The 13,773-nt window shown below is 27.9% G+C and overlaps 1 protein-coding gene across 1 annotated transcript in view; it reads right to left on the bottom strand.

Moving 5' to 3' along the window:
• Positions 1-1,576: 1,576 nt before the first annotated feature.
• Positions 1,577-13,773, bottom strand: part of LOC141283396 (disabled homolog 1-like) — a 40,373-nt gene continuing 28,176 nt past the window's right edge. Inside the window, exons 5-6 of the mRNA XM_073816681.1 lie at positions 5,707-5,838; positions 1,577-1,732 (exon numbers count right to left, since the gene is read on the bottom strand). Of these exons, the coding sequence (XP_073672782.1) occupies positions 1,577-1,732; positions 5,707-5,838 (288 nt within the window). The remainder of the gene's footprint in view (positions 1,733-5,706; positions 5,839-13,773) is intronic.

Raw genomic sequence — 13,773 nt, 5'->3', positions numbered from 1 at the left:
ATTATTTGTATGTATTATGCTATATATACATAAGTTTGTGTTCAGAAAAATAGCGTTGCATTTAAAATAAATTCATAAATACAAAATAACTATCAAATGATATGACATAAAATTAAATAACATAAAATGAAATAAATTAAACAAAATAAAATAAAATGACGTGACAAAATGAAATCAAATGAAATCGATTTAAATCAAATAAAATATGAGATAAAATAAAATAAAATAAAAAGACGTAAGTTAAATTACATAACATTAAATAAAATAATGGCATAAAATGACATAATAAAACAAAATTAAATAAAATTCATAAATACAACCCAACTCATTTAATTGTAATATTGATGTAATAAATAATATTAAATAGATACAATATAAAACCATTTACAGTATTATTATGTATGTGATAATTAAGAGTTGACAGATGTATAATAGATAATATTTCATTATTATTATATTATGATTATTTTTATGTATTATGCTATATATACATAAGTGAGTGTTTAGAAAATTAATTTTTATTTGAATAAATTCATAAATACAAACCAACTAATGTAATGTTAATATTGGTGTAATAAATAATATTAAATAGATTATACTTAATTATTATTTTATTATATTATAATATTATAATATTATAATTATATATATATATATATATATATATATATATATATATATATATATATATATATATATATATATATATATATACTGTATATGCAACAGTGTTTAAAATATTTATCTAACATAAATGCATAAATAAACGAACCAATGTAATGTTACTGTTGATGTAATAAACATAAAATAGCTAATATTAAATTATTATTTTACTATATGATAATTATTTTCATGTATTATGCTGTATATACATAAGTTAGTATAATAACATAATATAATATTAATATTAATGTTATAAATAATATTAAATAGATATAATATTTGTATATATTTTGCATAATATATTAATTAATACATATATGTAATATTTGAATCATTATAATATATCATTATAATTATCATGTTTTATGCTTAATATATACTTAAGTCAGTGTTTAGAATTTTTATTTTACTTCAAATAAATTCATAAATACACACAAATGCATACATATGTTTGTTAATAAAATATAATTGAGATTTTGCTTCAAAAATAAATAAATTCATAAATACTGTACTACAACAGTAACAATAACTGTCTTTTATCTGGCTTTAAAGAATATGTATATATGTTTGTTGTGTTTTTGTGTTGTTGTAGAGTCTGCACGGTTTTTATCCAAGATCTTATTAATTTACAATCTGACAAGTAACAGTTGCAAAGGAAAACCAAACTTCAGTGTACATCCGGTCTCATATAAATCTAATTACGCTATTCTCTGAGATAAATAATAAATAAGCCCTCTTGGAAATGTGTTTTTTTTCTTCTGTATTTTCATACTTTTGTACTGCATATTTTATTATTCCCTTGAGTTTGTTGTTGTTTCTCTTTTCCATGGCTCTCATTCGCCGGCTGACGTGTTTGCGGTTGTATTTATGATACGCGCATTAGAAACTGTATATTCTCTGTAGGGTTTTTAGTTTATGCGAGTGTGAAGGCTTTGTGCGAGTGAGTTACCTGATAAACAGCTTGTTCGCACTGCTTGTCCTTCTGAGCTTTCTTCTCGATTTCCTCCCTCTGCTTAATCTCATAAATCAGCTGGAAAAGGTCACGCAGGTCAAGGATCACGGGCTCAGCCTGCAGAAACACAGGCAGAGAGACACAGATTTATAGAGACAAAGAGAACCATGATCTTCTCAATAAGGATCCGTACTGAATATCCGCTGTAGATTTCTTCAAGCAATTCAGAGAAAAAGTATCTTGGAAAAGACATAAGAAGGACCTCTTAACCTCTGCTTGGGCTGCTCTTAAATCTGCCGGATGAGAGGTGACAGAACAAAGTGCTTTCCATTTGAAAGTGCTGGGTCAGATCATACTTCACTCTTTGTAGTTAGCATCAAAGCTCCATGTTAGCATTAAAAATGAAGCTCCTGCCCAGCACAGCCTTAATGTCACTAACATCTTAATAAATACATGGATGAAAATGTAAAATCTGCCTTGGGTTTTTTCCTGCTGCCTATTCCAGCAGACTCATACCAGTCAAATGCAATAGGAGCCAATGTAAGAAAGAAAGAAGGTGTTTACAGTATAGAAGGGAAGAAAGACAGAAGAAATAAGAGGGTGAAGTAGAAGACAAGCTAACTGCCATGGGATTTTGGATATAAAAATAAAATAAAATAAAATAAAATTACATAAAAAAAATAAAATGAAATGACAAAATGAAATAAAATAAAATAAATTAAATAATATAATATGAAATGACAAAGTGACATAAAATGACAAAATGAAAACAAATCAAATGCATTTTAATTAAATAAAAGGATATGACAAAATTACAAGAAATAAAATAAATAAAATAAAATGGCAAAATAAATAAATAAAATGAAACAAAATAAAATAAAATCATAACAAAAAAAAAATAATAAAATGAAATAAAATAAAATAAAATCATAACAAAATAAAATGACATTAAATAAATAAAATGACATAAAATGGCAAATAAAAAAATAAATAAAATGACATAAAATGAAATAGAATAATTAAATGACAAAATAAAATGACAAATAAAAAAATAAAATGAAATAAAATGACGTGACATCAAATAAAATAAAATTAAATTACATTAAATAAATAAAATGACAAAATTGCAAATAAAAAATAAAATAAAATGACATAAAATGACAAAATTAAATGACAAATAAAAAAATAAAATGAAATGAATTAAATAATATAATTTGAAATGACAAAGTGACATAAAATGACAAAATGAAAACAAATCAAATACATTTTAATTAAATAAAAGGATATGACATAAAATTACAAGAAATAAAATATATAAAATAGCATAGCAACAATAATAAAATAAAATGAAATGACGTGACATCAAATCAAATCAAATCAAACGACATAAAATGACGAAATAAAATGACATTAAATAAATAAAATGACATAAAATGGCAAATAAAAAAATTACATAAAATGACATAAAATGGAATAAAATAATAAAATGACAAAATAAAATGACAAATAAAAAAATAAAATGAAACGACAAAATGAAATAAAATAAAATAAATTAAATAATATAATATGAAATGACAAAGTGACATAAAATGACAAAATGAAAACAAATCAAATGCATTTTAATTAAATAAAAGGATATGACAAAATTACAAGAAATAAAATAAATAAAATAAAATGGCAAAATAAATAAATAAAATGAAACAAAATAAAATAAAATCATAACAAAAAATAAATAAATAAAATGAAATAAAATAAAATAAAATCATAACAAAATAAAATGACATTAAATAAATAAAATGACATAAAATGGCAAATAAAAAAATAAATAAAATGACATAAAATGAAATAGAATAATTAAATGACAAAATAAAATGACAAATAAAAAAATAAAATGAAATAAAATGACGTGACATCAAATAAAATAAAATTAAATTACATTAAATAAATAAAATGACAAAATTGCAAATAAAAAATAAAATAAAATGACATAAAATGACAAAATTAAATGACAAATAAAAAAATAAAATGAAATGAATTAAATAATATAATTTGAAATGACAAAGTGACATAAAATGACAAAATGAAAACAAATCAAATTCATTTTAATTAAATAAAAGGATATGACATAAAATTACAAGAAATAAAATATATAAAATAGCATAGCAACAATAATAAAATAAAATAAAATGACGTGACATCAAATCAAACAACATAAAATGACGAAATAAAATGACATTAAATAAATAAAATGACATAAAATGGCAAATAAAAATGACATAAAATGACATAAAATGGAATAAAATAATAAAATGACAAAATAAAATGACAAATAAAAAAATAAAATGAAACGACAAAATGAAATAAAATAAAATAAAATAAATTAAATAATATAATATGAAATGACAAAGTGACATAAAATGACAAAATGAAAACAAATCAAATGCATTTTAATTAAATAAAAGGATATGACAAAATTACAAGAAATAAAATAAATAAAATAAAATGGCAAAATAAATAAATAAAATGAAACAAAATAAAATAAAATCATAACAAAAAAATGACATAAAATGACAAAATTAAATGACAAATAAAAAAATAAAATGAAATGAATTAAATAATATAATTTGAAATGACAAAGTGACATAAAATGACAAAATGAAAACAAATCAAATACATTTTAATTAAATAAAAGGATATGACATAAAATTACAAGAAATAAAATATATAAAATAGCATAGCAACAATAATAAAATAAAATAAAATGACGTGACATCAAATCAAATCAAACAACATAAAATGACGAAATAAAATGACATTAAATAAATAAAATGACATAAAATGGCAAATAAAAAATGACATAAAATGACATAAAATGGAATAAAATAATAATATATATGAATAAATAATAATAATAACAAAAAAAAATAATAAAATGAAATAAAATAAAATAAAATCATAACAAAATAAAATGACATTAAATAAATAAAAGGACATAAAATGACAAAAATGACAAAATAAAATGACATTAAATAAATAAAATGACATAAAATGGCAAATAAAAAAATAAATAAAATGACATAAAATGAAATAGAATAATTAAATGACAAAATAAAATGACAAATAAAAAATGTAAATGAAATAAAATAAATTAAATAATATAATATAAAATGACAAAGTGACATAAAATGACAAAATGAAAACAAATCAAATACATTTTAATTAAAAAAGGATATAACATAAAATGACAAGAAATACAATTAAATGAAATCAAACGTTAAAATAAAATATGATATAAAATGATGTGACATAACATGAAATGAAATGAAATCAAATGATATGACCTAAATTAAATAACATAAAATAAAAAAAATAAAATGGCAAATAAAAATCTAAAATAAAATGACAAAATAAAATAAAATAAAATAAAATAAAATAAAATAAAATAAAATAAAATAAAATAAAATAAAATAAAATAAAATAAAATAAAATAAAAATCAGTATGTTTTAATTCAAATCAACCCCTGGAACATAAAGCTGTCTGTCTTTTAAAAAAACACCCATAAAGCACCAAGGTATTTATATCTAACACTATCACTCTACCACGATATTGGCGTAGTACTTAAGGGCAGAAAGGCGAGAAAGATGAGAAGAGAAGAAAAAAAGAGAGATGTGAAGAAACAGCAGGACCTGACAACATGAGGTTGAACATATGAGAGCCATAACTGTGTCAGGAGTGAGTGAAAACAGTTTTCTGGTGAAAAGGAGCAAGAGCGCAGGAACATGCTGCCGTTCCTTTATCTCTATGTGTTTGCTGGGTCACTTGTAGTTCAGAGCAGGAGAGCGATGGACGGTGGAGAGAGAGGACAGCAGATACTCATCGACCCAGTATGGAAATCGATTGAGCAACTGCCACAGAACTGCAGCACTGCAGACTACAGCAATGCAACAACAAAGAAACACTGAACACAAGACAGAGACACACAGATCCAGTAGCAAATACACGCAGTTTAGAAGTATAGCGTACATACAAGACACACATACAGTACTGTACACAGTCCAGTTTTTGACCTTTTTCAGGTATGAGTACTTACAGACTGAGCGGTTTTGATGGCCACAAACCGATGGTTTCCCTCTTTCCCACATACATATCCAAAGGCTCGGTGGTCCGTGATATCCTTCGCAATGTAGGAAATCTCATGAACTGCATGGTGGTGCTGAAGAACCTGTGGACAACAAACCAGAGGCACTTTAGAGCTGCATATACAGCTTGATGAGAAGATGAGATGCAGTTTCGTTTTGATATCACTGCCTCAATTATGGCACAAAATTATTAAAACACAAAATGCAAATGTGAGTAATTCTACACTACACAGGCCATTCAGATTGCTCAGAGGCCATCTTGGAAACATAACCCAGCAGTTATTTGCTTTGTATGTAACAGGCATAGTAGTATAGCTTATTTATACCTGAATAAAGAAAGACTAGTAAAGAAACAGACACCAAAATACAGTATTAAAATCAGACAATAATAGCACTTTAGCTGAAAACATGCTGTTTTCTCTAGCTCAAATAATGCAACAAAAAAATCTATACATAAATGAAGAGACGTCCAGTCTCACATCCAGGTAAGTAATTAGTATTTAAGCACTAATGTTTTTTCAACTTTTATTTTCTTACAAATGGCCACATTTATTATTTTATTTTATTTTACTTTTTTAATACATTTAATTTTCATTTTATTTTCGTTTTAATAAAATTTCTGTTGTATAAATTTTATTCTATTTTTTCTTTTTTATATTAATATTATATTATATATTTTTCCCTTATATTTTCTTACACATGGGCCACATTTTTTATTTTATTGTATTTTACTTTTTATTTTAATTTTTTTTTTAATTACATTTCTGTTATATTTATTTTATTCTATTTTTATTAATTGTATTCAATTTTTTTCTTTTTGTATGTTTATATTATATTAAATTTTTTCTCCTTTATATATTATTATTTTATTTATTTTTATTTTATTTTACATTTTGAATATTTTTCTGAATATTTATTTTATTTTAATTAATTTTATTATATTTTTCTTTTTTATATTTATATTATATTTTGTCTCCTTATATTTTCTAATAAATGGGCATCATTTATTATTTTATTTTATATTTTTAATACATTTTATTAAAATTTTCTTTATTTTATATTCAATTCTTTAACTTCAATGTTTTTTTTATTTTACATTTTTAATTATTTTATTTTTTTAATTACTTTTATTCAGTTTTTCTCTATTTTATATTTTTCCTTAATATTTTATTTTATCTTACATTTTTTTTTACATAATTTTATTTTATTTTATTCTATTTTTATTTATTTTATATTTTTCTTCATTATTTTATTTTATTTTACATTTTTTAAATAATTTATTTTACATATTTATTTATATTTATATTTATATTTATTTAGTGTTAAATATGAACCAACACCAGTTAAAATTACAATCAAGTAAAACATTTAATTTGACATTATTATAACTGCATTGTACCTAATTTTGTCAAGAAACAGTCATAAAAGTCTACTCTTTTTTAAATACAATTAAGTGTTCTTCACTGCTTTATTTTAATATCTAATATCTTATCGTAAAGTTTTACTTCATTTTATTATACATTTTCAATCAATTTTATTATATTTTTATTTATTTTATATTTGTATTTATTATTTGATCTTATCTTACATATTAACCACCACATCCTTCTTTTCTCAAGCATGATTTTTTTTTTTTTTTTTTTTTTTTTATATGTTTTGGTGCCTACCTGATTTTTGCAACTGACATAAATCAAATAAACTGAACTTTATGGTCATCCGAACCCAGGTGTGCTTCAAAACCTCTATCTTGACAGCAACAAGGTTATACTGAGCCATTTATTTTTGTTATTTGAGTTCGAACTCCATACCTCTTTTTTAAAAGGACACAAGCATGATATTTTGCTGCCTACCAGAGTTTTTGCTGACACTAATCAAAACTTTCTAGTCAACTGAACCCAGCTGTGCACCAAAGCAACAAAGCTACATCCAAAAACCAATTTCAACTTAAAAATCAACTACAAAGTTCTTCAGAAATGGCCTTCAAACAGCAAAAAGACATTCAAACGAAGGGGGACATTAGGGGATCGGAGGACAGAAAATAGGTCAAAAGCTCTGATGGCTGAAACACCAGGGTCTCGGCACTAGTGTCAGCCTCCTGCCGCTGAAGAGCAATCATCTGCTGAAATCTACTGCAAGTGGCAATCTTCCCCTCACCACCCACTTCATCTAGAGTCATTAAAACATCACTAACACAATACACACGCCACACGCCGCACGCACGGGGGGAAGCAGAGACGCACCCCCATGGGCTCGGCAGTTAACTCGAGAGTGGATGACATCTTATGACAACCCGTCTGACTGCGAGGTGCTATTTTCCCTGCTGAAATATGAAGTGTTGTCAGTGACGTGTTAAACAAACTTTGAGAAGGAGGCTTCCTTTGTTAAAAAGTTTTGAATGAGGTTAATGGGCAGCTTTCATTATCAAACTTATCATGTCATGTGCCCACGCTAAACTTAATGATTTCACACTTACAACTGAGCGGGATGATTTTACATTTACATTTACAGAGGTGTAACAGCTCTTGTGAAAATCAAGTACACTTTGGCATACTTTAAAAAAGAATATACTCACATGAATATACTTAATAGACACTTAATTGCATGTTATATACAATTATTATTATATAATTCATAATTATAGTTACCACGTACTGTCCAGTGTACAGACAAGCATTTATGGTAAACTAAAATATACTTTAATGTAATTTCTATTGAAACGGTATTTAAAAATATTTGTTATTACACAGTTGTTTACACACAATTACACAAGTTTACATCTCGTCATTTTTTTCTCAGAATTGCACAATGCAAACTCACAATTGCAAGTCAGAAAGTTAGAATTGCGAGATATAAACTCAAAATTTTGAGTTATAAAATAAGAATCGCGAAATGTAAACTCAAAATTGAGAGAAACTTGGAATTCTGACTTTTTTCTTGCAAATACGAGTTTATATCTCGCAATTGTGACTTTATTTTTTGCAAATGCGAGTTTATATCTTGCAATTCTGATTTATTTTTCTAGCAATTGCGAGTTTATGTTTCAGAATGCTGACTTTTTTCTGCAACTGTGAGTTTATATCTTGGAATTCTAACTTTTCTTCCCCCACAATTGCGAGTTCATATTTTGGAATTTAGACTTTTTTCTGCAAGTGCATGTTTATATATCGGTGCATGTTTTATATCTTCGTAATTGTAAGTTTATATCTCGTAATGCAGACTTTTTTTTTTTTTGCAATCGTGATTTCATATCTCGGAATTCTGACTTTTTTTGCAATTGCGAGTTTATATCTCGGAATTCTGACTTTTTTTTGCAATTGTGAGTTTATATTGCGGAATTCAGATTTTTTTTTGCAATTGCAAGTTCATTTCTCGGAATTCTGACTTTTCCCTTACAATTATGACTTTATATCTCGGAAATCTGACTTTTTCGCCTTACAACTGCATTTTTATATTTTGGAATTCAGACTTTTTCCCTTGCAATTGCGAGTTAATATCTCAGAATTCTGACTTTTTCATAATTGTGAGTTTGTATCTCGGAATTTTGACTTTTTTTCATAATTGCGAGTTTATGTCTCAGAATGCTGACTTTTTTTCCACAAATGGGAGTTTATATCTCAGAATTCTGACCATTTTCTGCAAGTGCGAGTTTATATTTCAAACTTCTGACTTTTCTACTCTATTGCCATTTTTATATTTTGGAATTCTGACTTTTTCCTTACAATTACAACTTTATATCTTGGAATTCTGACTTTTTCCTTGCAATTGCAAGTTTATATCTCGGAATCCTAACTTTTTTTTCCCCGCAATTGTGAATTAATATCTGGAATGCAGACTTTTTCTTTGCAATTACGACTTTATATCTCGGAATTCTAACTCTTTTTCCCGCAATTGTAAATTTATATTTTTCACAACTTTGAGTTTATATCACATAATTCTGAGAAAAACAGTCAGAATTGTGCAATATCTCTCAATTCTAACTTTATTTCTCAGAATTTTGACTTTACTTTTCACAACTGCGAGTTTATATCTTGGAATTCTTTCTTTTATAAACTCAAAATTGAGAGAAACTTGGAATTCTGACTTTTTTCTTGCAAATGCAACTTTATATCTCGCAATTCTGTTTTTTTTTCTAGCAATATCTCAGAATGTTGACTTTTTCTGCAACTGTGAGTTCATATCTTGAAATTCCGACTTTTTTTCACAATTGCAAGTTCATATCTAATTTTATTTTGTGACTTTATTTTTCACAACTTTGAGTTTATATCACGTAATTCTAAGAACAACAATCAGAATTGTGCAATAAAGTCACAATTACCTTTTTTATTTTTTATTCAGTGGTGGAAACAGGCTTTTATACAATTAAGCAATACATTTTATTTTTTTTGAGTAGCATAGGTTTAATCTTTCTAATGTTGATTTCAGCAAACTGTATTGCACATCGGAATGGATAAAAAAAAAAAAAAAAAAAAAAAAAAAACAGAATTTACTGATTTATTTAATACCCTGTTCTAGACTATACGTCATCTTTTTGTTGCACCTCCATCTCTGGCTTTTATCAACACCGGCTTTAGCTTTTTGATTCTGGATACAGATATTTTACACAAAAAGAAATTCCATTTCATTCATAATAAAACTTGAAAGAAAATGTCTGGCTTCCCAGCGCATAAATTGCTTGTTTTCCAAGAATGCTGCTTGTAATACAAAATGAAACAGTCCCACCAACTGCAGACTTTAATCTTTCAAGTGCTTTTCTGGGTTTTAGATGCAAAATCTTCAGCACATAACTGCGTTTCCATTCCTTCTGGGCAGTTTAAAATTGGAAGCATAGAAAATCCTTGAAAGATTAATTACTTGTGTGCCTATTCAATGCCAGCCTTCTTCTAACTAGTTCACAGAATGAAATGTTTGCCGCGAGCTGGCGTAGCGAGTCCTGTGTTATCGCAGCACACGAGCCGCTTTCCATCATAATGACCCATAATCTGCAGGTCATTCACACACGTAAGAACTCGCGCTCAATAATACACGCAGCACCATACGGCGACGCTTCATCAGAGCAGCATGTTTCAGATTGCTTCCTTTTGTGGCTTTCATTCATTCCTTTTCTTTCATTCAAATCATCACGGCGGCCCTACGACCTCTGAGGTCACGCCACTGCACTGATAATGACACCGTTACCATGGGGATGATACACTGAGCATCACACTGCTAAGACCTTTGAGTTACCAAGGTCAGAAAGAGAACACATTAGCACTGTTCTGAAACCTAATGAGCTACCTACTTAGTTATTAGCATTTTAAGGCATCATGTACATGCTCTTAGTGTGAAGGCTGTTCATTGTTATGTTGCCTTTCAATGTACAACATTATGGACATTAATGATGACATAATGAACATTATCACATGTATTTTCCTCTCAGAATGCATTCTCTTATAGAGTACATTATTGGCCAGCCAGTTTTTTAATGAATCTTGTTCTGGATGTATTTTTTTCACATTCAATTTTCTGATATGGATTTTCAAAAAAGTCTTTGTTAAAGTGCGATAAGCCATAACCCAAGCCAACCAGTTACAAGGTAAATCTAAATATAAGAAGAAATATAAATGTTTATGTAAAGTTGCTTATTGTGTCTATAAAAGCTACAGAAGCTAAACATACTTTTATTGCAATATATGCATACACAAATATTAAGATATTTTGAAAGCATAGGCAAAGATGGACTTGATTCCGTCATTTGCTCTGCTTCATGGGAATGGGCGGAGCTAAAGAGCTCATTTGGCATGCTTTGACTCTCTGATTGGTGGAATTTTTGTACAGCATCATGGGTAATGTAGTTTTTCAACACAACAGAGTTAAACAAATATTATAAAACATTATTTTAACCAAAAGCATATATCAATGATTAATAACCTCTGAGATCCCAGCAGATCTGTCTTTGAAGAGGTATTAACATTTGTATGGCTTAGTATAAGGTAAATAAGGTCTCGTACTGAAATATGTAGTAGAAAACCTATTTTAAAAGATCCACATAATTTTATGCATATTTTGGACTGTCTGCATTATTGCAATGACATGAAATGGTTGCACTCTGTGAGCTACTGGCGCTACCTGTTACTATTTTTTTACCGCAACACAACTCTGAAAATAAAATACTGATACAATGACCACAGCTAATGAAAGGGTGGAGATGGATAAACATATGTTAAACCAAATGCCATACAATAAATTTTCCCCAAAAGGAGTCTAAATGCCCCAGATATCGAGTTAAATATGCACTGAGAAACTCTTTTAGTGGCTGTGGCATCATGACAAGCGTCGGCATGTTTACATCCTGCCAGGGTTGTCTCTGCCTAAATGTCTACTAAAAGCCTCAAGGGCATTAGGGCTAAAGTGGAGAGAACTAAGACGCAGGTCTTTAGGAAGTTTTATTCGTCCACAGGCATCTTCCTAGACTTTTCTTCTCTTCTTAATGCTAGTAAAGCAGTGAAAAATTACATAGCTTCTCTTGTTGTCCTTTGACTGAAAAAGCCTCACAATGTGGCATTGTATCATTATTGCAGTAAAAATAGCACCAGTAGCTCAGAGTGCAACCAATGAGGTCATCGAAATAAGGAGGCCCCCATAGTTCAAAATATGTATAAAATGATGTGATTTTTTTAAATAACATAAATTATTTTTGACTACATATTTCAGTAAGAGACATCATTTATGTTATATTAAGCCATACAAGTCTTTCAGATAGCCAATCAGTTATTGTTAAAAAACAGTTTTTACTTCCGGAACCCTGTTGCACTCTGTTAAATGTAGATATCTCTCTGCAGAATCATGGATAATGTTTTAAATGTTTTTCCCATGTGTTTTAAAAAATAGTTAGGAAAAAAGAAAGAAAACAAGCTGGCAGCTTCAACAAAAGCATATATCGCCAATTAACAACGTTTCAACTCACAACTCTGTCTTTAAAGTTTACTTCCAGAATAAACATTTACAGATAATTTACTTACCCCTTTGTCATCCAACATGTTCATGTCTGTCTTTCTTCAGTCATAAAGAAATGCTGTTTTTTGAGGAAAACATTTCAGGATTTCTCGCCATATAGTTGACTTCTATGGTGCCTGTGAGTTTGAACTTCCAAAATGCAGCTTCAAAGAGCTCTAAACCAGCCAAGGAAGAAGGGTCTTATCTAGCAAAACGACTGGTTCTTTTTAACTAAAATTGACAATTTATATACTTTTTAACCTCAAATGCTCATCTTGTCTAGCTCTGCGTGTACACTGTGTATTCCAGTTCAAAACAGTTATGGTAGATAAAAAACTGCCATCTCATTTTCTCTTCCAACTTCAAAATCATCCTACATCGCTGCAGAAGTGCAAAAAACGGGCTTTACAAAAAAAGGTAAATCAGGATGATTTTGAAGTTGGAGGAAAAAATTAGATTTTGAGTTTTTTCGACATACCCTAACTGTATTGAATACACAGAGTACAAGCAGAACTAGACAAGACAAGCATTTGAGGTTAAAAAGTATATATATATATATTAGAAAATAACCAATCGCTTTGCTAGATAACACCCTTCTCCCTCAGCTGGGATCGTTTAGAGCACTTTGAAGCTGCATTTAAACTGCATTTTGGAAGTTCAAACTCACGGGCACCACAGAAGTCCAATATATGGAAAGAAATCCTGAAATGTTTTCCTCAAAAACATAACTTCTTTACGACTGAAGAAAGAAAGACATGAACATCTTGGATGACAAGGGGGTGAGTTAATTATCTGTACATTTTTGTTCTGGAAGAGTTAAATAACAGTAAAATAACAATTTTACTTCCAGAACCCAGAAGTTGCACTCCATAACTATTCACAAATGTTCCTAATCTGCTATTGGTCAGACAATTAGATAGCCACACCCAAACTCTCACCATTGGTTGAGCCACTGTTACTGTTGTGACACTCAAACAGAACAATGTTTCAACCCAGTCGGACCTTCTAGTGCTATTTGTGTGGCCTAAATGAATTGCTACCTGTGT

This window comes from Garra rufa, chromosome 13 (assembly GCF_049309525.1).
Source record: "Garra rufa chromosome 13, GarRuf1.0, whole genome shotgun sequence".
NCBI lineage: Eukaryota > Metazoa > Chordata > Actinopteri > Cypriniformes > Cyprinidae > Garra > Garra rufa.
Note: the sequence above shows the minus strand (reverse complement) of the source record. Positions and strands in the feature narration are given on the sequence as shown.